Consider the following 23830-nt stretch of genomic DNA (forward strand, 5'->3'; position numbering starts at 1 on the left):
AAAACACTGCATGTGCTGTATTCCCAGCCAAGTATAAGTTTAATAATAATTGAGGAGTGGGCTGTATCTTGTGAATCGTAATAGGCAGACAGTTGAAATTTTCACAGAATGCATATTACGATTGCTGCTATAACAAGAAATAAAAAAATTTAAATGGCTGCCACATAGATTAAAAATTCTTGTACAATATGTGGGCGACCACATATTGATTTGTAACCATTTGTGGGTGTGTCAAACTAAGTAATTAGTTCCCTCAATGTCAGCAGTCTCCATAGCTGATACATCCACACTATCCCCCAATCAGAGCACATGTCATATGGTCTGCTGGTGGCATTTGATGATGATGCGCAGGAGCCTGTTCTCAGGTAGAGTGTCCAGTGCAGCTAGAAGGTTACTGATGTTGCCGTACACACAGCCGTTGGCGAGGGCCACTTGCACGGCCTGGCCTATTCTGTCCAAGCAATCCTGGAAGGAAACATAAAACTGAGGTGTTTATGAAACATCTGACAGAAGTGAAGCTGCTTGTCTTTCTCACTCCTGGGCAACAATATTTACTGCCCAGCCTGCTTAATGTGCTTATTATCACCACATCTTGACTCTGCCTGTGTGTGTTGTGCCTAAAAGATTACTTTTAGGTCCTTATCCTCGTGGAACAGCCATTATTTTGACCTATCAATCTAGTTCAGAGAATTATGTCAACTATGTAAATTCATCATCAACATAGGTTGATGGTGACTCTAGTTAATTAGTAGTAGGCTGGAGCTCTCTCCAGTCTACTACTGAGCACAGCTGCTCTACTCTCACAATGAGAAGGATTTCCACCATAGTCCACCACACTGCACATTTTGACACTTCACACATCTTTGAGATTTATGGAAACCTCTCAGGCATGGTTTCCTCACGATGTTTTTATTCACTGCTAAAACATGATAATTGCTTAAAATGCATATAACTCTGAAAGTTATAGCATTTTAAGCAATATAATTATAAGCATGCCTAGGATAGAACCCTGGACCCCTGAATAAGAGCTGAAGACTTAACCACTAGGCTATCACTGCTTTATACATGACCTAAACCCTTCTCATACTCACCTGACCCAATCCAACAGACCCATACTCAGTAGTGGGCTAGCGATAAGATGATAACGATCTAGTTTAGTTCAGAGAACTAAGTACCTGTAATCTAGTATCAGTTTGTAGCTTAACACCACACTTCAGCAGTTGATGTGCATAGTTTTGCACCAACGGTGTCAACGCAGCCAAATGCTGAGCATTCACTGCTGTCGGAGGGCCGTGAGTTCTCCTCCCTGCACGTAAACTGTTCAGTACTCCAAGATGTAGCTTCAAATATAACTCTGATTCAGTAAGAGACTTGCTTGGTACTGATTTGACAATTGGAAACTTCTCATCTTCTAGTTTGATTCGCTTTATGGGTAGTTCCTCCATTTCTGTATCTGTAATTGATTTTCTAGCATAAAGATTTTTTTTTAAATATTACACCATTGAGTAGTCTGCGTGAGGAGACACAACCCCTCACTGTCATCCAGATTGACTAGCCATCTGCATGGGATTATAGCATACAAGTGTGAGTGCAAGAAAATACAATGATGATGATATTTTGCCACAACTGGAAAGTGATCAGGTGCAGGGCCGATGGCTTTATTTGTGCTCCAAAAAAAAGGGGGTAGATCCCCGGAAATTAACCACCAAACCCAGGGCTAAAACCTGCAGTCATACATGCTAGACCAAAGAGGGTCCGGTTACCTTCATCTATATAAAGAGGAGCCAATGCACACCAGTGTATCAAGCCAGCCAGCGGTGTGACAGCTCCCATAGGAATGGAGCCATTGGGCAGAGACGCTGGGTTCAACTGTGCTGACATGCAGAGAGTTGGGTTGGAGTATACCTGAACAGAAATACAAGTTATTCAAAGAGGAAATTCTAAATACAGCCTAACCAGAAAATAAAAACTTTGCCATGTTGTGGAAAACTAGAGGAACTCATTTACCTATACAAGATTGTTATACTTAGTACCTATTGCAATGAAAAATAATGAATAGATAAATATCAGAAGTTGTTTTTTGTCAATAGTATGGTAATAGTAGTTAGACTTGAATTTATTAAAAAAAAAACCTGTAATTTCTTACCCAAGATGTGATAATTTCTAGCAAGTTCTTTGGTGGCATCTTCTTGACCCTCTGTATGTCATGCATGTACAGTTCTGTGACCGCTGTGATGAAGTTTGACACAAACTGAGGAGCTGTCGTGGCTAAGATCTTGAGGGTGTTCTGATTGGATGTGTTGAGATAAAAGTGATCTCTGATGACATTTTCCACCAGTTGTAGAGATTGTGGTGATGAGCAACCCATTTGTTGGAGCCATACACCTACCGCTAGTAACACCTAATAACAATTTAGTAAAAATTATAAGACAAGCCATAACTGATGCCTAAAAGTTCATCCACATACATTTTGGTTTTTAAAAATCACATTTTAGCAAATTGAAGATTTTATATAAGATAAGATAACATGTTATATTCATCTAATAAAATATTTATAAAGTAAGGTAATAATTAGTACTGTACTAAGGATGATGGTATAGATAAAATATAAGGTGACTTAGAAATAGCAACTTACAGGCGTACTAGAGGCTGAAACAGCCATACTAGCTAGAATACTTAAGACTTTCAACTTCCTTTGACTTTCCATACTTCCAAATAAAGATAAAAATATCGTATTCTTCGTAGTATCACTGTTACAAGCAGAGATATAGTCGCAGATCACATCTATTAGTTGGAGCTCCTGCAGAGGGTTTAGACCACGTCGGTTTCCGCGTCTATCAGTCTCGCAAAACACGAACTCTGATATTATATCCATGGCTACATCGAGCTGTTTGTTCGTAGGAGCCGCTCGCCCGACCAATAATTGTTCTAAAATATTCGTAAAAACGGAATAAAGTACCAATAAATGATCGCAAAGATGAAAGATTGTCAAGTCCAGTCACCTATCTTAATAAGAGCTTCTTTTGCACAAGCCGGGAAGTCAAACTTTCTTAAAGCATGTTTTAAATCGGAAAAAGACATTTTTGGTTAAAAAATTTCTGAAATAATTACATTTATTAACTCTCACATAACTTGGATTTTGAAAATTTAAATAACACCACAATAACACTACAAATGTTCAATTTCATGGTCTGTGTTAAATTTTTTGACTTTGACAATTAGTGAATGTAAATGAAGATCTTCATTTAGATGGCAACATAATTTGAATTTGCCGCGCACACGTCACAAGTGTCAACTGTCAACTGTCAAGAGTTGTGCCAGTGTTGAAAATGAACGTTATTTTTGCCGAATGTTTTTAATGTAATTTGGATATTGAAATCTGATTAAAGTGTGGAGTAACAGCTTCGATTGTTGTTTCTCTTTTCAGAGCAACACAAGTTCTTTTATTTCGCACAATAAACACATTATAAACAACAAAGTTGAAAAAGTGTCCACAGTGAAGTATTCTGAGTTAGAACATTTAGATAGATAGAAAATCTTTATTGCACGCAAAAACACATTATAAAACAACAATTTTATAGCTGTTATTAACAAAAAGTTAACATGGAAAAGTTAAGATTTGAATTTATAGTGCAAAAATCGATCGAAGATCCGAAAACGAATGTCATTTGCATAACCTCAATTACTGATGTCAATAAACAGACCTTTTTAATTCCGGAACAATTTCAACCGGCAAAACTGCATGATACAGTGATAAAAACTCAGACATTTCTAAAAGTGAAGACTACATTACAAAAGAGAAATGATAGAAGACAAGTTTGGATTACACTAACACCAGAGATATGTAGTACCTATATAGATGAAGACGGAAATATGCAGTTTAAAGGATATTTGTTAGAGGAATCAACACAAGAAATGCAGAAACGGGCCTCTACTTCCGGAATTTCAGAAGAGGCTTTGACAAGGATCCTAGAAAATTTCACTGAAAAAAAGAAAGATACATCAAAGTCCGACAACATAAAAAAGCTAACAGAAAAAATTGTTTTAGAAAAATTCAATAATAAAACGTCAAATGTATCACAGTGGATGGCTATTTTTGAATCAGAATGTACTCGTGTTGGTATAGAAGGAGATACTAAGAAAATTGAGGCCTTGAGATTATTTTTGGAAGATTCATGTCTGGATTGGTACAGTTCAAGACTCATAAAACATACAGTAAACTCGGAATGGTCAACATGGAAAGAAAACTTCTGTGAAACTTATGCGGACAAAGGATGGTCGCCAGTGAGATATGCAATGTTATTCAAATATAGACAAGGATCATTACTAGAATATGCTTTGAAAAAGGAAAAACTTTTATTAGAAATAAATAAATCAATAGATAATACCACCTTAATTGATTTAATCGCCACCGGGCTCCCAAATTTTATTTCAGATAAAATCGATAGAAATAGCTTAAAGGAAACAAAGGATTTATTTAATAATATCAGGGGCTTGGAACATATAGTGAATAAGAAGAATTTAGGAAGAAAAGTGGTAGGTTTGGAAAGTAAAATTAAAGAAAAAGATGGGAATAACAAACCATGTAGAATTTGTGAAAAAGAAAACAAAGGCAACCGCTATCACCCCGAATCCTTGTGCTGGTTCAAAAACAAAAATAATGATAAACAAAAAAGAGATCAGATAAAAACAGTTAACAATTCAGAATTAGAAACAGAATTAAATGAGATAAATCCAAAAAACTAGTGATCCCGCCATTAATCAAGATTAAATTGTTATTAAATGATACCTTAGAAACAACTGGGATTTATGACTCGGGATCAAATGTGTCTTTAATAAATTCTAGATTGCTATCTTTGAAAGGTAATAACAACAACAATAATATTTCTATCGAAAATGCAAACTTAAAAACGATTAATGGCGTGAGAAAAACTAAAGGAATGGTAACATTAAAGATGAAGATTTTTAATATTGAAAAAAAAATTAATGTTTTTGTAATTGATGAAGAAAATTTTGATTATGACTTTTTAGTTGGACTAGACTGCATAAAGGAATTTCATCTGATTCAAAATGAGAAATTGGAAATTACTCAGGATACTTCCAGCCTCAAAATAGAGAATAGTCAAGAAGGAAAAAGCCTGAAAAACAAAAGAACACTGTCTGACATTTCAGACAGTATAGTTGAAGAAAATTGCAATAAAAATATGAATGCCCTGAATAAAACTAGGGATATGTATAAAATTAATTTCAACGAGCATGTTGAAGAAACTAGCTTTATCATTTCTGTCAATCATCTAGACGCTCAAAAGCAGGCAGAAATAGAGGAATTAATATGCAAATATAAACCTCTTTTTGCTAAGGACAAATATGATATAGGCACTGTGAAAGGCTATGAAGCACATATTGATTTATTAATTGATAAATACTGTAGTAAAAGACCTTATAGGTGTTCTATTGAAGACAAAAAAGAAATTGAACAACAAGTATCTAAATTATTACAAGAGAACCTAATTGAAGAGTCCTGTAGTCCTTTTGCTGCGCCTGTAACACTGGCCTATAAAAAAGAAGAAGGGAAAAGATCAAGACTATGTATAGACTTTCGGGAATTAAATAAAATTGTGGTTCCTCAATCACAGCCGTTTCCACTTATTGAAGACTTGATGGTAAAGACTGCAAAATGTAAATACTTCTCAACACTGGATATAAATTCAGCATTCTGGTCCATACCTTTGAAGATCGAAGACAGGGAAAAAACAGCATTTGTTACGCAGGAAGGGCATTTCCAATGGACATGCTTGCCATTCGGTTTAAAGACATCACCTGCAATTTTTCAAAGAATATTAAGTAGTATTATACGGAAACACAAACTATCAGATTTCACTGTAAACTACATTGATGATATTTTGGTATTTTCTGAGACATTTTCTGACCACATAAAGCACTTATCACTTTTGCTGGAAGCAATATTAAAAGAAGGCTTTAGATTAAAATTTTCAAAATGTAACTTTGCACAAGACTCAGTAAAATATTTAGGTCATATTATCAAAAATAATACAATCACTCCACTGAAGGATAACTTAATTGCTATAAAGAATTTCCCTGTTCCAAAAACCCAGAAGAATGTTAGACAGTTTCTAGGTAAGATAAACTTTTACGGAAAATATGTACCAAAAATATCAATCATATTAGATCCATTACATAATTTATTAAGAAAAGGACAAAAATTCATTTGGTCAGGAAAATGTCAAGAGTCTTTTGAGACAATAAAAAAATTACTTTGTTCACAACCTATTTTAGCGATCTTTGACCCTGATCTCCCGATACATATATATACAGACGCTAGTATACAAGGTATCGCCGCAGTTTTGAAGCAACCACAACAAAGTGGAGAAGAAAAACCTTGTGCATATTTTTCAAGAAAATTAAATGACACACAAAAAAAGAAAAAGGCCATTTATCTAGAATGTTTAGCGATAAAGGAAGCCGTAAAATACTGGCAATACTGGCTTATAGGGAAAAGATTCAAGATTTTCACTGATCATAAACCATTGGAGAAAATGAACATAAAGGCAAGAACAGATGAAGAACTAGGAGACCTTACATATTACCTATCACAGTTCAACTTTGAGATAAAATATTCTCCAGGTAAATACAATGTGGAAGCAGATAGTTTAAGCAGAAATCCAGTACTAGACCCATGGGAAAATCAAGATGAGATTTTAAAAATTATAAATTTAATTCAATTAGAAGATATACAAAATGATCAAAAAAGGAATGAAGATATAAAACAGAGTAAATATAAAGTAACATTAAAAGATAACATATACTATCGTAAGGATGGGAAAAAGGAAAAGATATTACTAACTGAAGAATTCAGTAAAAAATTTATAAAGAAAATACATTATAAGTACTGTCATATTGGAATACAACAGATGAAAAGGAAAATTAATCCATTCTATACAGCGAAAAATTTAACATACAATATCAAAAAAATTTGTGACAGCTGTGAAATTTGCATAAAAAACAAATCTAGAGGAAAATATAATTTTGGACTCATGTCTCACTTAGGTCCGGCTACTTACCCTTTTGAAATAATGTCTATCGATACTATTGGTGGATTTGGTGGCTCACGTTCTACAAAGACATATTTACACCTCCTAGTAGACCACTTTTCGAGATATGCTTACATTTTGACTTCAAAAACTCAAAATTCCAATGATTTTATAAAATTGGTTCAAAAGGTAACACATGAAAATAAAATTGGTCTAATTCTATCCGATCAATATCCAGGCATAAATTCAAAGGATTTCAAAAATTTTTTAGACAAAGAAAATGTACCTATCATCTTCACTGCGGTAAATTCACCATTTTCAAATGGTCTGAATGAAAGATTAAATCAAACATTAACTAACAAAATAAGATGTAAGATAAATGAAAGAAAAGATAAACTAGCTTGGACAACTATTGCTCATGAATGCACTGAAAAGTACAATGAAACGGAACACACTGTAACAGGATTTTCACCAAAATATCTATTGGAAGGAAAAAATGTCGACATATTACCAGAAGAATTAAAACAAGATAAAACCTATAATGATTTATTGCAAGATAGGAAAACCGCATTTGAAAATACTTTAAAATCGCACAGTTATAATAAACAACATTTTGATAAGAACAGGAGAACGTGTGAATTAAAAGTAGGAGACCTAGTATATGTTGAAAATGGTAATCGTTTAAACAGGAAAAAACTGGATGAATTAAAAATTGGTCCGTATGAGATTTTAGAAAAAATTTCAAACTCAGTCTACAAAATAAATACAGGACATAAAAAGTGTGAATCAAACCTTTTCCACATAACAAAACTGGTTCCAGTGTTAGATTGATGACTAATGTGGGGGGGGAGATGTAAATGAAGATCTTCATTTAGATGGCAACATAATTTGAATTTGCCGCGCACACGTCACAAGTGTCAACTGTCAACTGTCAAGAGTTGTGCCAGTGTTGAAAATGAACGTTATTTTTGCCGAATGTTTTTAATGTAATTTGGATATTGAAATCTGATTAAAGTGTGGAGTAACAGCTTCGATTGTTGTTTCTCTTTTCAGAGCAACACAAGTTCTTTTATTTCGCACAATAAACACATTATAAACAACAAAGTTGAAAAAGTGTCCACAGTGAAGTATTCTGAGTTAGAACATTTAGATAGATCAGTGTTGCCAGTGGCAGATAGTCAATTGTAACACGAGACATCTCAAAATGTAACATTTTCACGAGAAAAGTAACATTTCCTTATTTTTCGTGGAAAATAAAAGTAATAAGGTACACAGGTTAATATGGCACTTTATTATACAAAAATTTAAACAGTTTTCTTGTCCCATTAGTTAAGCTTAAAAAGAATCGTAATAATAATTGTTGATTGAATAAATTGACTGATAATCCTGAAAAAGAAAAACAAATCAATATGTAAAATAATAATATACCAACGGATTTAGAAATGTCTTTGAATAGCTATAACTTATTTTGTTAATCAATTTATAATAGTTACAAGTGTAAATTAAAAATTTATATCACCCCAACAAGTGAAGGTTACATTAGGTAACTAGAAAAGAGCTGATAACTTTCAAACGGCTGAACCGATTTTCTTTGATTATAGCTAAGAACACTCTCCATCAAGCCACCTTTCAAACAAAAAAAACTAAATTAAAATCGGTTCATTAGTTTGAGAGCTACGATGCCATAGACAGATACACAGATACACACGTCAAACTTATAACACCCCTCTTTTTGGATCGGGGTTTAAAAAGATTAAAATCGTCTTATATCGGGCGATCTGGCAACACAGGACTGTTTGAGTTTGAAAGGCTACGCACTAGGTGGACTTTGTCTGTGTAGCGTTTGATGGCGCGCGTGTGGTGCCTTTTTGGAGCGTTTTTTTTTTTTTTTTTTTTGTTAAAAGTGGCTGGTTTTTGTGTTTTACTGGCGTTTTTGGTGCTAGAACCATGATGGAACTGACTGGGAAGCGCTCTAAAGGGGCGCCGTGTGTATGTCGGTGAGCACCGGCACAGATGAAGTCCTTACTTATATAGTTTCCCTAACTTGAAAATATCTACAAACTTGACATAGGCTAATCTTTGTAAAGCCAGACGAGAGAATAAAAAAAAAACGCACTAGGTAGGTACGCAGTGAAGAAAATTACGCGGGAATTTCAAATTCGTTTTGTTAACTGAATAATACTAGGCCGGTAGGTACCTAACTACTTACCTTGGTCTCAGCAAAGAGATCGATAGATTCGATAGCAAAACTCAAATTTTAGGTTACGCCGGCCGGTATCTACTCAGCTCGCTCTCATTCCTGTAAAGAAAACCGAAGTTACCTAGTTACAACAATAACTAAGTAGTAAATAGCTACATGAACTTCTGGAAACTAATGTGATTAATAATAAGATGACAGTCAATACAAAAACGAACTGCTTTCAGTTGCAAATACTATGACTTTGTTTTTGCATTACTGATTCCCTAATTAGTTAGTTAGTTAACTACTTACTTATTTACTTAAAACTACACTGTATACAACATTTACTTACCAAGCAAGTAGTGTTAGCAACTCATATACACAGTCGATAAGGATAACGAACAAAACTTTCGAATTTTGACGAAATAAAGATACAATTTTTTTTGAACTTAGATACCTACAATATCACTACCCCGCAACGAATAACTTTTTTTTTTTCTTTAAATCTGTCTTTACTCTGATTAGCCAATGTCAAGTTTGGGATATTTTCAAGTTATTGAATTTATACAAGTATGGACTCCGTCTGCGCCGGCGCCCGCCGACATACGCGCGGCGCCCCTTTGGAGCGCTTCCCAGTCAGTTCCACCACCAAAAAACACCAACTAACACAAAAACCAGCCACTCTTAACAAAAAAAAAAACACTCCAAACAAGCACAGCACGCGCGCCAGCAAATGCCATCACAGACGAAGTCCACGAATAACTTTATTATCCAAAACAAAGTTGAGTCACAGATAAAAACAAACAAAACACTTTTTTAATCACAGAGTAATTACAAAACAAAGTGAACTTGACCAATAACTTAGAGAAAGTGAAATAAACTAACAAATGGGCCAATTACGACAAACGAAAACTGTTTTGGATGCGTTCCGTTTCACGATTATTTTTGGTTTGCTGGGAAAATTTGAATATTTTTATGAAGTCCTAAAAGTAACGTAAAGTAACATTTTGAGTCGTGTAACATGGAGGAAACATGAGGGGGTCAAAAGTAACGTAAAATGTTACAAAAGTAACATTCTGGCAACGCTGAGATAGATAGAAAATCTTTATTGCACGCAAAAACACATTATATGAATACTCTTTTTTTTTCTCTCTCGTCTGGCTTTACAAATATTAGCCAATGTCAAGTTTGTAGTTATTTGAAGAATAACAAATTAGTTAAAATATACAAGTATGGACCCCGTCTGTGACGGTGCTCGCCGACACACGCACGGCACCCCCTTAGACCGCTTTCCCGTCAGTTTTAACAAAAAAAAAATCACTCCAAAAAGACAGAGCACGCCCGCCAGCTAACACCACACAGACGAAGTCCGAATACTCTTTGTTGACAATTAATTTTGAATGGTCATTTATCTGCAACGACCTTCTAACTGTAAGGTCTTTGTTTATCTGTTCGATATTTCACTTGCTTTTCTCCGGAAACCAAAGCCGAAAAATTAGTACCTAAAATAAAAGTTTATTGTTTGTGGTTTTGACTTTATCCTCGTAGTACCTATCCTCTATTAATCTGTGACTTTATCACCAAAGAGTTGAGTAGGTAGCATAGAGTAGGATTATTGAGTACTTTTTGACGTTTCTACGTTTCTGAATTAAGCGAATTTCTGTTTCCCTAAAAAATAGTTTTTCAAGTTATTTAGGGATCAAAAAATTAAATATAATCGTGGTAAAATGGAAATATTAGTGGCGAATGTAGATCACATGAAATTCGATATAGATTACGCATTAGAACAACAGTATGGAGCTTTGCCTTTGCCTTTTCCTGGGATGGACAGTAAGCCGTTTTTTTTTATGAGACTATAATTTTATATAATTAAAATATAATAATACTATTTAATTTATTGCCTTAAATGATTGTTTTAATGACTTGCAATGTGTAATTATAGAATCGACAGCGGCGGTGTGCGAATTCTTCAGTCAACCTGGAGGGTGCAATAATGGTCCCCAATGCCCCTACCGGCACGTGAGAGGGGACCGAACGGTTGTCTGCAAGCATTGGCTCCGAGGTCTCTGTAAAAAAGGGGACCAGTGTGAGTTCCTCCACGAGTATGACATGACAAAGATGCCCGAGTGTTACTTCTACGCTAGATTCAATGCATGTCATAATAAAGAGTGCCCGTTCCTGCATATTGATCCAGAGAGTAAGATTAAGGATTGTCCGTGGTAAGTTTTCAACTATGATGATCATAGATCTGAATAGGTAGTGCAATTTAAGGTAAACAACCTTAAACATTATTAGTAGGGATACAACTGCAAAATTCCAGGCTTATGATCTGGCATTAAAAAAATGTCTGTTTTCTTGTGTATTTATTTTGTCTATAAAACAAGTGAAGGTACTTATGCATAACAGACTGGAACATTTAAGTGAGGAAGCCAGCGCAAAGCAAAGACAGAAGTCAAGGACTTTTCTTTAAATTAGTCAGGTTACTCAAAATCACAATCAGTTAATCTGTGGGCTTGGTGTAATACACTAAATTGTAACAAAAACCCACATTATTTACAGAATAAAATTAAACAAAGTTTGTATATAAAGATTATTAATTTGAAAGAGACAAAAACGCAATTCGTTCCTATGAAATGCAATGTAATTTGTATAAGACGAGCAACTTTATATAGTAACATCAAAACTGTTTAATATTTCTATTATAGTAGTAATTTTTGTAAGGACTACTATTAGAGACCTTTTTCCAGCAGTAGACGTCTAACGTTTGATGATGGTGATGATTTTTCATACATTACCAAAAACACACTTTTTATAAGTAGTTAATTTGTAAGTGTTAACTGATCATTTCAAATATTATTTCTAGGTATGACAGAGGGTTCTGTAGACATGGGCCGCACTGCAGACATAGACATGTGCGACGAGTGTTATGCATGAACTACTTATCAGGGCTTTGCCCCGATGGCCCGAGCTGCAAGTACATGCATCCAAGGTTTGAACTGCCCGCCCCGCCGGAACAGACGAAGGATGCTAAACGTTTACCTGTTTGTCATTACTGTGGAGATGTGGGTCATAAAGCATCTTCTTGTAACAAGCTTCCTGCTGAGGTTAGTATATTTTTATTTTTTATTTATTCTTTACTGTTCAATTACATTACTTTTGGCCAATTCGTCTCCTCAGGCTAAACAAATAGAACAAAATTTACAAAAATAATAACTTCTTAATCTGCACTAGTCTGTCTGTAATTTCGAAATAAACCGACCATCGCGGTCGCAGCAACTCCCTGCCAGACCCCTTAAAGTTTAAGGATCTCTGGCAGGGGGTTGCCACTATACTAAGTGTCTGGCAATGTATGACGTGAGCTAATACTATTCCAAAGAAAATATAAAAAACTATGCTTTGATGTAAGCCATAGATTTTTTTACACTTTTATTACCTGTTATCTCTCAAAGCCACCATGGTCCAAACTTCATAGTCACTGATTGTTCCTCCCTGTGTTGGGGATAATACTCAGAGAAACTTTTGTAAATTCAAAAATTTTAAATTCAACAAATCATTTGTTCCAAATAGGTAATATTTACACTTTTTGATAGTCAGTTGTTGGATTAGTGATTAATTACGTAAACTTAAAACTAAAGCTATGAGGATTCCAAACGCGCCCAGGTCTACGAAGAGCCCACAACAAACTTTGCCGGGTATTATAAAATAATAGCTGGCTCTTAGTCAAAAATGTTTCATTTTAGTAGAAAACATTATTATTAAATTATTTTGTAGAGTAAAACTAACTTAACATTACTTCATTACAGCAACGGGAGGCAGCACAAAAACAAGAGGAAGCCAGATACAGAGCATTGGGCTATGTTAAGCCAGCAACTGATAATAACGAAGAACCTCGTCCCCATCCAAGACTGATGCACAAACCTTTAGAAGAAGTCACATGCTTCAAGTGCGGTACAAAAGGACACTATGCCAACAAGTGTCCCAAGGGTCACCTTGCCTTTTTGTCAAATCAACAAGGCAACCAGAACAACCATGTGTTCAAAAAACCTAACTAGTATAAGTATGTGAAGCCAACTTAAGGCTTCCAGACAGACTTTAGTGATGTGAAAATTATCTATAGTGACTAATGATATTAGTAAATAAGGTTGGGTTTACATTTTACTTTGGTGATATCAAGATGCAGTACGCATCACGAAAGTTGAGACTGTTCCTAAGTTGTTTTATTTAAAGCAATGAAATTTTTGAACATTCATACAAGCAAGAGCATTTTAGAAGCAAGATTGAATAGAGAAAAATTTACTTGTAATTTAAATCTAAAACCGACACTTTGTTTATTTAAAAAAATCTTTTAGTCTTAATTTTCATGTATAGTCAGATAAATTATCAAATTCGTGTATCAGTTGTTACATCTCTTTGTATTCAGTGTGTACAGCATACAGTGAAATGAAAATTGACTTTATTGTAAGCCTCCTGGTTTAGGTTGAAATACCATTGTTTACAATGGCTGATATGATTTCTCACTATTGTACGACATATTGTTAAGATGTTGAAGTTCCATTGTGTTTAAGAATTCATATTTTAAGAGTTAACACTACATTTTAAGCAGCAGATGTACAGCCAAGTGAAGAAACTTCTCTTAATATTGTAAGCAGCTTTAAATTCCTCAGCCAATTTTGGACTTGCCTTTACACAGGTTCAAAAAATCTATTAAAAATATGCTCCTGAGAAAAGCATATTATACTATCGAAGATTATGTAAATGATAAAAAAGCGTGGATTTGACCTGCAATTCGGTCCAGCAATGCGCAGGACTTCAATTGCTTTTATACATGGCATATCAAATCTTTGAAAAGAGCAACCGCCGAGTTTCTTGCTGGTTCTTCTCGGTAGGAAAGGCATTCCCAACCAGTGGTAGATGCTTTTGACGATTCAACTTGTAAAAGTCTAATTGAATAAAAATATTTTGAATTTGAATTTGAATATAAGCAGCACTAAGGTGTGGAACACACTTCCGGTATCCATGTTTCTTGCCACATATAATGTAAATACCTTTGAAGTGAATAGGTATCTTCTAGGCAAGCGTGCTCTAACCTTGACTTAGTCATTGCTTTTTTAACCATTGCTGTCAAACGCAAGTCTTAAACCTAAGTCTAAGTCAAAAACCTGGCTAAGTGCGAGTCAGACTCGCACAGCGAGGGTTCCGTACTCAAATCATAAATCAAAAACTATTATGCATAAAAATAATGCTCTTTCGTATAACACCCCACTTGGTATTGTTGTCTTACTTTGAAAATTGAAAATACTAATTATTTTTTCATGAACACATTTTGTTTTTTTTTTTTTTTATGTAACCACAAATTCACTGTTTTCGGATTTTTTCCTTTACTTAAGCTATAAGACCTACCCACCTGCCAAATTTTATGATTCTAGGCGAATGGGAAGTACTCTATAGGTTTTCTTGACAGGCACGACAGACAGATAAAAATTCAAATCAAATCATTTTTAACCCCCGACCCAAAAAGAGGGGTGTTATAAGTATGATGTGTGTATCTGTGTATCTGTGTGTCTGTGTATCTGTGTATCTGTCTGTGGCATCGTAGCGCCTAAACGAATGAACCGATTTTAATTTAGTTTTTTTTTGTTTGAAAGGTGGCTTCATCGAGAGTGTTCTTAGCTATAATCTAAAAAAATTGGTTCGCCGTTTAAGAGTTATCAGCTCTTTTCTAGTTTTCTTGTAGAAAAGAAGGTTCGATAACCCTTAGCTTCATAATATTCAAGTGTCGATTGACAAATGTCAAGCTGTCAAGATGGACGTTGCCTAGATATACATAATTATTTATTTGAAAATGATTTGTCGGGGGTGTTGTAAATTTTTAATTTACACTTGTTATTCAAGTAAACTTTTACAAGTGCTTTCGAATCGTCAAAACAATCTACCACTGGTTCGGAATGCCGTAGTAGATAGACAACCAAGTGATCCTCTAAGGGTTCAGTTTTTCCTTTTGAGGTACGGAACCCTAAAAATATTTAAAAATAAAACTAGCCAACTTGAAATAAACCTTTTATGTCACAAAATGGTCCATAATGATTATGCTTCAATACAAGAGATGTTTCAATATTTGGCTGCTATTCAGTGATTGGAATAGGTAGTGCTTTGCGGGATTTCACATTATCTTGAATATATATTCATATTATCTTAAATATATATTCTAGGAAAACAGTGATACGCTGGCAACGCGCAGGATTGCAATCAACTTGTATTTCTGGTATAATATTATAAATTGAATTTTGAAAAGAGCAACCTCTGAGTTTCTTGGTAGATGCATTTGATGATTGAAAAATACTTGTCACATCACACTAAAATTATAAAGGCGAAAGATTGTATGTGTGTGTGCATGTTTGTTACTCTTTAACACAAAAACTACTGGACGGATTTGGCTGAAATTTGGAATGAACATAGATTACATCTTGGATTAACACATAGGCTACTTGTTATCCTGCAAAAATCTGTGGTTCCTGCGGGATTTTTTAAACATATACCTACGCGGACAAAGTCGCGGGCACAGTCTAGTAAAAATATATGTTCTGTCAGTGCGCTGATGAATAGCGAAAATGTGTAGGGTAGGTATGATCCCACAATCCCGCATTCGTATCCATACTATGATAATGTTTGAGATCGTAAACTGCACTACCTATTCCCTTCTAATTAATTAACTACCCATAGCAAGGCAGTGGCGGCCATTGCCTTGCTATGGGTAATTAATTAATCTTAAAATCTTAAAATTATCTTAAAATTAAGTAATGGCCTAAATCTTTGAATCGGCGATTCAAAGATTTAGGCCATTGAAAGGCCTAAATCTTTGAAATCGTGAATGAAGCAAACCCCTGTAATGCAGATAAGAGTAAAGTGGCGTCAGGGAAAAAACTCTGACATTGAACCTGTGCAGTGGGTGAATTACCGATCCATTTGGATCTTGGTGGTTCGAAGATAGGATTTCTCCCGCCGCACGGTTGGTTCGTCGGACAAACCTTTCGCTTCACGCACGTAAAGTGCTCATCTATGTGCAGACAAATTTCGTCCCATGGCATCGGGGGTTTTTACGCGACGCCATTAATGAGGGTAGCCCTCCGCCCAGATTTGTCAACGGTAGATTTCATTCAAATATTTTTGTCAATATCGTAATAGAAATATTATATGTATGTTTAATAATAAGATAAATCATTGAAAAGTTTATAATTGATGTTCTCACTCAAATGACTAAAATTGCAAAATATCCGAGCTACATTGTTGAAAAGTTGCTTCGCTAGATAGAACCTTGGTATTTTTCATATATGAACTGTAAAAAGATATTCCATTATTAACTGAATAAATTAATTACCAGTTACCCGTCGTTTTATTTGAAATCTGAAGATAACTGGTTCTTGGCGTGATTTTTAGTACTGACCATGCACAACCAAGTTTACCATCCAGTTGGACTGACAGCGGTCTTGAAACGATGTCCATTAATTTGACGGTGTATGGCTATCATCAGTGTGCATGCAGGGCTATCATCAGTGTGCATGCAGGGCTATCATCAGTGTGCATGCAGGGCTATCATCAGTGTGCATGCAGGGCTATCATCAGTGTGCATGCAGGGCTATCATCAGTGTGCATGCAGGGCTTTCATCAGTGTGCATGCAGGGCTATCATCAGTGTGCATGCAGGGCTATCATCAGTGTGCATGCAGGGCTATCATCAGTGTGCAGGCAGGGCTATCATCAGTGTGCATGCAGGGCTATCATCAGTGTGCATGCAGGGCTATCATCAGTGTGCATGCAGGGCTATCATCAGTGTGCATGCAGGGCTATCATCAGTGTGCATGCAGGGCTATCATCAGTGTGCATGCAGGGCTATCATCAGTGTGCATGCAGGGCTATCATCAGTGTGCATGCAGGTCGACTTGGAACCAACTTGACGGCAAACTTGATCGTGTATGGCCAGCGTTAGTGACGTCTATAGTGAATAAAAAGCCCCAAGATCTCCGGAAGTGACTGGCTTAAAGTTTCAATCTATGGACCTATGAAACCTGATGGACCTTCCTTCCAGCTTTTATCACAAAAACCTACCATAATCATTAGAGAGTATCTCAAACTTTCAACACATAAATAAGTATATCAAGAAAAACAACAATTGTTTTGTTTTATTAATTAGTTTTATTAAAATATATGCTATAAAAATAAAACTCTGAAACAAGTTTTGTTACATGTATTACAACTTCACCACTTAACATATTTTGTTTTCGAACCTTTATGTGAGAGCACTCCGGAATGCTTTGTATACTAACTACCTAATATTTTGTGATCTAGCAACTTTTATGTTCATCACAACTCTTGCAAAACCAAACAAACCTTGACTTGCTCTAAACTATCACCATTTCACGATTCACTTAAAACTAGTCAAGAGCAATTAATTTTTATGATCTAATATGTATATATTATACACTCTCCAGCAATGAATCCGGGTTGGTCACAAGATTCTCAAATCTCTAATTACTTTAAAGGCTTGTTCATTGCAATACGAACTGTATGTCGCCTTTGTAAAAATACAAATCATTTATTTGAAAAACATTATTGAGGCATTAGGCAATAGAAAATGTACATCAAAAGTTTGTCATAGAATTTTTTGTAATAAATAAGATCAGTCAAGTACGAATCGGACTCACACACGAAGGGTCCCGTACCGTACGAGAAATAACACTTCAATTTTTATTATTTGTTGTTATAGCGGCAATATAAATACACATTCTGCGAAAATTTCAACTCTCTACCTATTATAGTTTACCAGATACTGCCGACAGACTAACGCACAGCAGAGTAGACTAACGGACGGCACCCTTCGGATACGGAGCCCTAAAAAAGTAATATTTTCACACTTTTTAATGTTCTTATTCTAAATTAGTCTGTATCGTCCTATGACTGGGCAAAGACCTTCCTCCGATTTTTCCACCAATTCCTATTCTGTGCTACTATGGGTCTCCTAAGAGTTTTATCTAATTCATAACGCCATCGTCGCATCGGACTGCCACGCTTGATGATTCTGGAGTGCCGGATTATTTGAATGTTGTAAAAAATGTTAAAGTTTGCATAATTGACTACACATAGACTGACCAACCCAGATGTTTAGTCAAGGGTCCGCCAACACTGCTTTCGAGTGCCGGTGCACATTCCAGCACCTCAGGATCTCAACATCCACCGATGCACCGAACTATGTCCCCCATTCGTTACCAACAAAGCTCGGTGGCAAAATCCACTTGACACGGTAGATATGACAATTTCATTTGTTCAAGAACTTATTGAGCACATCCACCATTTTTCCAAATAGACTCTGCCATTGCGCCTGTTGCTCGAGCTCCCGCCGCCGCAGTCGGAGGCTCTCGTTGGCGAAGACCCTCAGGATGTGGGCGATCCGGTCTTCGGGAGCGCGCGCGCCGCGCCGCAGCGCCGAGTGGCGGCGGTACACGCGGCGCGCGCGCGGGGAGCGCGGCGAGCGGCCCGCGGGCGCGGGGCTGGCGGCCGGCGACACGCTCATCTCCCAAGCTATGGGCGTCGAGTGACCACTTCTGCCCACTGAAACATACAAATTAAATTGCCAATCTTCAAGTTATGCTATTTTAGTCTCAAGGAGAAATATTGCATTTCATTCAATTCTAAGCTATTTCAAGTTTGAAGTTTAGTCTTTAGCTCATAGGGAAGTTAGTTTAAAATCAATTGTAAATTTTCTATCAAACAGACAATTAGAAAGACAAGAAAGTTAATAAACATGTAAAATTGAAAACCTTGTTAAGATAATAGTAATTATAAAGATCTTCTCTAAGCAGATGAGTAGATCAAGCTCATAGATAAAACTAACTGATGCCCGCGACTTCGTGCGCGTGGATTTAGGTTTTTCGAAATCCCATGGGAACTCTTTGATTTTCCATGATAAAAAGTAGCCCATGTGCTTGGATATTATCAAGCTCCATCCCAAATTTCAGCCAAGTCCCGTGGTTTTTGCATGAAGGAGTAACATACATACACACAAACTTTCGCCTTTATAATATTAGTGTGAAGTGTAATATTATCAGTTTTTCAGTAAAAACAACCCCCCTCCCCCATAGCCTCAATGTAATTTGTAATGAAACTTACAGTTCTGAACCTTGATGTCCTCATCAGACTTCGAGGATGCGTCAAATGGCTTTTCCACAAGCAATGCGTTTTGGGTTGATAGGCGCGAACCCGTCCACTCGTTGTTTGGCACTACATACTGCAATGAAATACATACTGATATAAATAATAGGCACATACACACATTTGGCATATTGACTGGGATCTGACTAGTGGTAAGTTTGGTAGTCTAAGGCTGCAATCACACTTGGCTTAAGACTAGTCGATTAGTTAAAAGTAAAAAGGTAAAAGTTTAGGCCTCAATAGCTCAACCGGTAAAGGAGTGGACTGAAAACCGAAAGGTCGATGGTTCAAACCCCGCCCGTTGCACTATTGTCGTACCTACTCCTAGCACAAGCCTGACGCTTAGTTGGAGAGGAAATGGGAATATTAGTCATTTAACATGGCTAATATTCTTTTTTTTTTAAAAAAAAAAATCTTTTTGAATGTACTGAAAATGATTGAAACTAGAAGTAATTGAAAATTCAGCTACCAATTATTTAGACAGAATATGAACCAAACGAAGTATTAAAAATCTTTTAAAACAAAACAGATTTAACTTAGAAATGAACAGCTGTGACCACACATTTAGTAGCACTAAAAGGGTTCTTTTTTAGGGTTCCATGCCCAAAGGGTGCCAACGGGACACCTAGGTGAACTGTGGAAGCTCAATAATGACACCACTGACCATCTGTTTGTCTGTCTGTCTGTCTGTATTCATGAACCCTAAAACGTAGAGAGATAGCTGAAATTATCACAGAGTGTGTACTTCTATTGCCACTATGACAAATAATAAAACTTTCAAAATGGCTACCATGTAAATAAAAAAAATATCTTGTATGATTGTATGGAACCCTTCATGTGCGAGTACAACTCACAGTTCGCTGGTTTTTTACCATTTTGGTATAGAAATATAACAATATTAGCGCTTAAGCTTTACCCTTAGTTGGAGGGGAAAAGGGAATATTAGTCATGGCTAATACTCTGTAAATGTGGCCTCCATACTAACCTCTTCTGCCATGCTGGCAGGACCCTGTGCCTGTACGATGCGTAGCACGCGTTGCTCCAGCTCTGACATTGCCAGTTTGGTGGCCGAGCCTCCACTGGCTGAAGCTTGCTGGATCTTTGCCGCCTTGCGCTTCGTGTTGTTCTTGAAGTCACTCCATACCTGTACACACAAATCATAAGTAATTCCTACTTAATATTATTAATGTGTAGATGCAATGGCCGTTGGAGCAGATAGTCCTAGAGTGGAAACTGCATATAAGCAAGGCTAGTGTGGGGCACCCTCCAGCACAATGGACTGACAATATAAAGAGGCTGGCAGATGTGGCTGAATGAGAAAGGCTGAGGACAGAGAGTGGTGGCGCTCTTTAGGGAAGGCCTATACCCAGCAGTGGACATCCACAGGCTGATGATCTTGATGATGATGATGAAAGTGTCTGTCTGTCTGTCCGCTAGCTTTTCAAGACCCATCTGCTTAATTATTTATGATGACATAAAATACAGAGATAGCTTGCATCCCAGAAAAGGACTTAGGCTATTTTTTGTTGAGGTAAGAGTACTTTTGCAGCAACAATGGACTTTAGAAAACAGTGGGATCACTGGCCAATCAGTGATTTGACTCACACTGTAGTTCTGTGTGGCTAGCTGTCAAACTACGGCAGGCCACCAGTAACATGCTTGTGAGAACTTGTACATTTTTTTACATGTACCATATACACAAGGCTATAGTGTTCAAAGGAATTACCTTACCACTTACATACCTTTTTCCACTTATCTATACTCTTATGGTCGCCACTGACATCCAGATTGAGGAGATTTGTCAAGTCCTCCCACATCTGTATCGCTCGAATCCTGCCGTGCGGCCCATCAGCAGGCTTATTAAGATCGCCATGGCTAAACAAACACAAAAACTGTATTATCCATACTAATATTATAAATTCGAAAGTGTGTCTGTTTCACGGCCCAACCGCTGAACCGATTTTAATGAAATTTGTTACAGACATGGGGTACATCCCGGGGAAGGACATAGGCTACTTTTTATCCCGGAAATTCAAAGAGTTCCTACGGGATTTTAAAAAACCGAAATCCACGCGGGCGAAGTCGCGGGCATCCTCTAGTCTCAAATATTTTAAAGTAGTAGGTGAGTTTTAGTCTGTGTATGTGCAATTGTAATATTAAGTTTCTGGTAATATCCTAGACAGTTTCCAACCTGTCTACATTGTCACTAGAAAATCTAGTCTAGTCAAGTCGTTGTCAGAAGATCGACCAATGCCACAGTTGGACATAGGTTCCTACTGGGACTTCCACACGTCGTCTTGCGCCGCTTGTATCTAGGCGTCTCTCTGTGACCACACCAGGCATACACGGATCGAAATTAGAAGTGAGGTATGACGACAGACGTTAAACATTTTGTATGAACAGAAATCATTGAATAATAAAAAGCAGACTACTATAATATAAGTACCGTTCCATAAAATTCACAAGCTGTTCGAATTGCTGTGCACTAGTCCTCATTTTCTGAATTTTGGCGTTCACACAGTACGCGTGATATTTATTAAAACTGGTGCAGACTGTAGCTTGGAGAAAGGCAATTAATTGAATAGCAGTTTAAATAACATTGAATTGATTTTTGTTTAGATTTGAACAATAATTTACGAATTTTTACGACAGGTAAACAATTAATTTTTGTCAACTGGCTTTACGGCTCTGGCAGGCTCTGGACAAAGACACGGGACCAAGAGTAGGTATGTAGGGAAGCTCTGGATTCTAGCCGTAAACGCGTTTCGATCCAGTATCCAGACGACCACAGAGTAGTACGAAAAACACATGTCACATGAAAAGATCTATGAATTTGGATTCTAGAATTTAAAGGTCTGTGATTCTTGATGTGTGATCTTATAGATAGTAGGTATGTGATCTTTTGTACAAATTTACAAAATAACCGTAGGACTTCGTCTGTGATGGCGTTTGCTGGCGCGCGTGCTGTGCTTGTTTGGAGTGTTTTTTTTGTTAAGAGTGGATGGTTTTTGTGTTAGTTGGTGTTTTTTGGTGGTGGATCTGACTGGGAAGCGCTCTAAAGGGGCGCTGCGCGTATGTCGGCGGGCGCCGGCACAGACGGAGTCCATACTTGTATAGATTCAATAACTTGAAAATTAACTACAAACTTGACATTGGCTAATCAGAGTAAAGCCAGATATAAAGAAAAAAAAAAAAAAAAAAGAAAACCGTAGTCAACTGTCACTGTCAAAGTGTCAAATTAATTTATTTAGGTACCATTTAGGTACCGTGTATTGAGGTTAGCGTCAGTTTTGCACGCCTTTTTAAAACCCGAATTATTTATAAAAGTATCAAAGGATTTTATCATTTTCTCGATTGTCTCTTACTAAATCCTAGTATTAATAATAGTTATTTCTGCCCGCTGTACTAATATTACTTTCCTCAGTGACGCGAGTAATCGCTGAGAGGTCCAACTTTAGTTTGAAAGCGCGTAAAATACTAAGCAAAAAATGGTAAGCAGTATTTATTAAATTAGATGTGAAATACACTATGTGTAACCCAGCGGTCTGATAAGCTACTATGGCTTTCGCCTGCTTATTCTTATCACACGTGATTGCTAGGTTATGTTGATAAACACGCCGGCTATCCATAACCTCAAAATTGTTCTGTCGATAATAGAAAATATTATGTGGTCTCATGTGGAATGAGTTGAAGTATATCGAAAATGCCTCAGATTGTTGTTTACGCTCTGCGCTATAGTTAGATTAACATTATCTACATGAAAACTTCGATATATTACAAAATAATGTCTCTTACCTACATACAATATTACATTCATCACAGGAATTTAAAATTATAACCCACTTCCAAAAAGCAGAAGGTTCGCAATTGGGTGCATATTTTTCTTATATTAATTTCTCCTTAACATTGCAGGCTGACAATGAAGCTGTGAACCCCAAAGCATACCCCCTGGCCGACGCGACCTTGACGTCCAAAATACTTAACTTGGTCCAGCAAGCTGCTAACTACAAGCAACTTCGCAAGGGAGCCAACGAAGCAACCAAAACTCTGAACAGAGGACTTTCTGAGTTCATCATAATGGCAGCAGACGCTGAACCCTTAGAGATTGTACTACACATTCCTATTTTGTGTGAAGACAAAAATGTGCCTTATGTTTTTGTCAGGTCTAAGCAAGCTCTAGGCAGAGCATGTGGAGTGTCGAGACCGATCGTGGCATGCTCTATAACTATAAATGAGGGCTCTCAGCTGAAACCACAAATTCAGAGTATTCAGCAAGAAATTGAAAGACTTTTAGTGTAAGTGATGGACAGTTGGATGTGTTATTTTTGTAAATACATTCTGTAACAACAAAACCAGGTGTTTCTTTTGTTACCCAATAGTCAAATTTTAAGAACTAG

General features: G+C 36.6%; 3 protein-coding genes across 5 annotated transcripts; 1 reads left to right on the plus strand and 2 right to left on the minus strand.

Annotated features, from left to right (window-relative positions):
• Positions 1-244: 244 nt before the first annotated feature.
• On the minus strand, positions 245-3196 carry LOC123868035 (uncharacterized protein C7orf26 homolog). 2 transcript variants are annotated; one of them, XM_045910367.1, is made up of 6 exons: positions 3003-3196; positions 2636-2928; positions 2147-2401; positions 1764-1905; positions 1176-1453; positions 245-465 (listed from the first exon to the last, which is right to left on the minus strand). In XM_045910367.1, exons 1-6 carry the CDS (start codon positions 3079-3081, stop codon positions 313-315), a joined length of 1200 nt encoding a protein of 399 aa, XP_045766323.1. In that variant the 5' UTR covers positions 3082-3196; the 3' UTR covers positions 245-312. The 2 variants fall into 2 exon arrangements, with proteins under 2 accessions (XP_045766323.1, XP_045766324.1); XM_045910368.1 differs by having other exon boundaries at positions 3112-3193.
• Positions 3197-10844: 7648 nt separating this feature from the next.
• LOC123868037 (NHP2-like protein 1) lies at positions 10845-23785 on the plus strand. Of its 2 annotated transcripts, XM_045910372.1 has the most exons (5): positions 10845-11061; positions 11174-11450; positions 12095-12335; positions 13035-13097; positions 23346-23785. In XM_045910372.1, exons 1-5 carry the CDS (start codon positions 10959-10961, stop codon positions 23730-23732), a joined length of 1071 nt encoding a protein of 356 aa, XP_045766328.1. In that variant the 5' UTR covers positions 10845-10958; the 3' UTR covers positions 23733-23785. The 2 variants fall into 2 exon arrangements, with proteins under 2 accessions (XP_045766328.1, XP_045766327.1); XM_045910371.1 differs by lacking the exons at positions 10845-11061; positions 11174-11450; positions 12095-12335; positions 13035-13097 and adding an exon at positions 22677-22924.
• Positions 17404-22124, minus strand: LOC123868036. Its single transcript, XM_045910369.1, has 5 exons — positions 21880-22124; positions 21176-21308; positions 20419-20577; positions 19392-19509; positions 17404-18833 (listed from the first exon to the last, which is right to left on the minus strand). Exons 1-5 carry the CDS (start codon positions 21927-21929, stop codon positions 18541-18543), a joined length of 753 nt encoding a protein of 250 aa, XP_045766325.1. The 5' UTR covers positions 21930-22124; the 3' UTR covers positions 17404-18540.
• Positions 23786-23830: the final 45 nt, after the last annotated feature.

This window comes from Maniola jurtina, chromosome 9 (genome assembly GCF_905333055.1).
Source record: "Maniola jurtina chromosome 9, ilManJurt1.1, whole genome shotgun sequence".
NCBI lineage: Eukaryota > Metazoa > Arthropoda > Insecta > Lepidoptera > Nymphalidae > Maniola > Maniola jurtina.

What these genes read in the sequence shown, in the direction of transcription:
- LOC123868035 (XM_045910367.1), bottom strand. Translation starts at nt 3,081, where the DNA reads ATGTCTTTTTCCGATTTAAAACATGCTTTAAGAAAGTTTGACTTCCCG. An exon ending in TCCTCTTTATATAGATGAAG is followed by an intron (nt 1,454 to 1,763) that starts GTAACCGGACCC and finishes AATCAATTACAG; the next exon opens with ATACAGAAATGGAGGAACTA. An exon ending in AAACTGATACTAGATTACAG is followed by an intron (nt 466 to 1,175) that starts GTACTTAGTTCT and finishes GTTTCCTTCCAG; the next exon opens with GATTGCTTGGACAGAATAGG.
- LOC123868037 (XM_045910372.1), top strand. Translation starts at nt 10,959, where the DNA reads ATGGAAATATTAGTGGCGAATGTAGATCACATGAAATTCGATATAGAT. An exon ending in AAGATTAAGGATTGTCCGTG is followed by an intron (nt 11,451 to 12,094) that starts GTAAGTTTTCAA and finishes TATTATTTCTAG; the next exon opens with GTATGACAGAGGGTTCTGTA. An exon ending in GTAACAAGCTTCCTGCTGAG is followed by an intron (nt 12,336 to 13,034) that starts GTTAGTATATTT and finishes ACTTCATTACAG; the next exon opens with CAACGGGAGGCAGCACAAAA.
- LOC123868036 (XM_045910369.1), bottom strand. Translation starts at nt 21,929, where the DNA reads ATGAGGACTAGTGCACAGCAATTCGAACAGCTTGTGAATTTTATGGAA. An exon ending in CTGCCAGCATGGCAGAAGAG is followed by an intron (nt 19,510 to 20,418) that starts GTTAGTATGGAG and finishes ATTTCATTGCAG; the next exon opens with TATGTAGTGCCAAACAACGA. An exon ending in GGACATCAAGGTTCAGAACT is followed by an intron (nt 18,834 to 19,391) that starts GTAAGTTTCATT and finishes TGTATGTTTCAG; the next exon opens with TGGGCAGAAGTGGTCACTCG.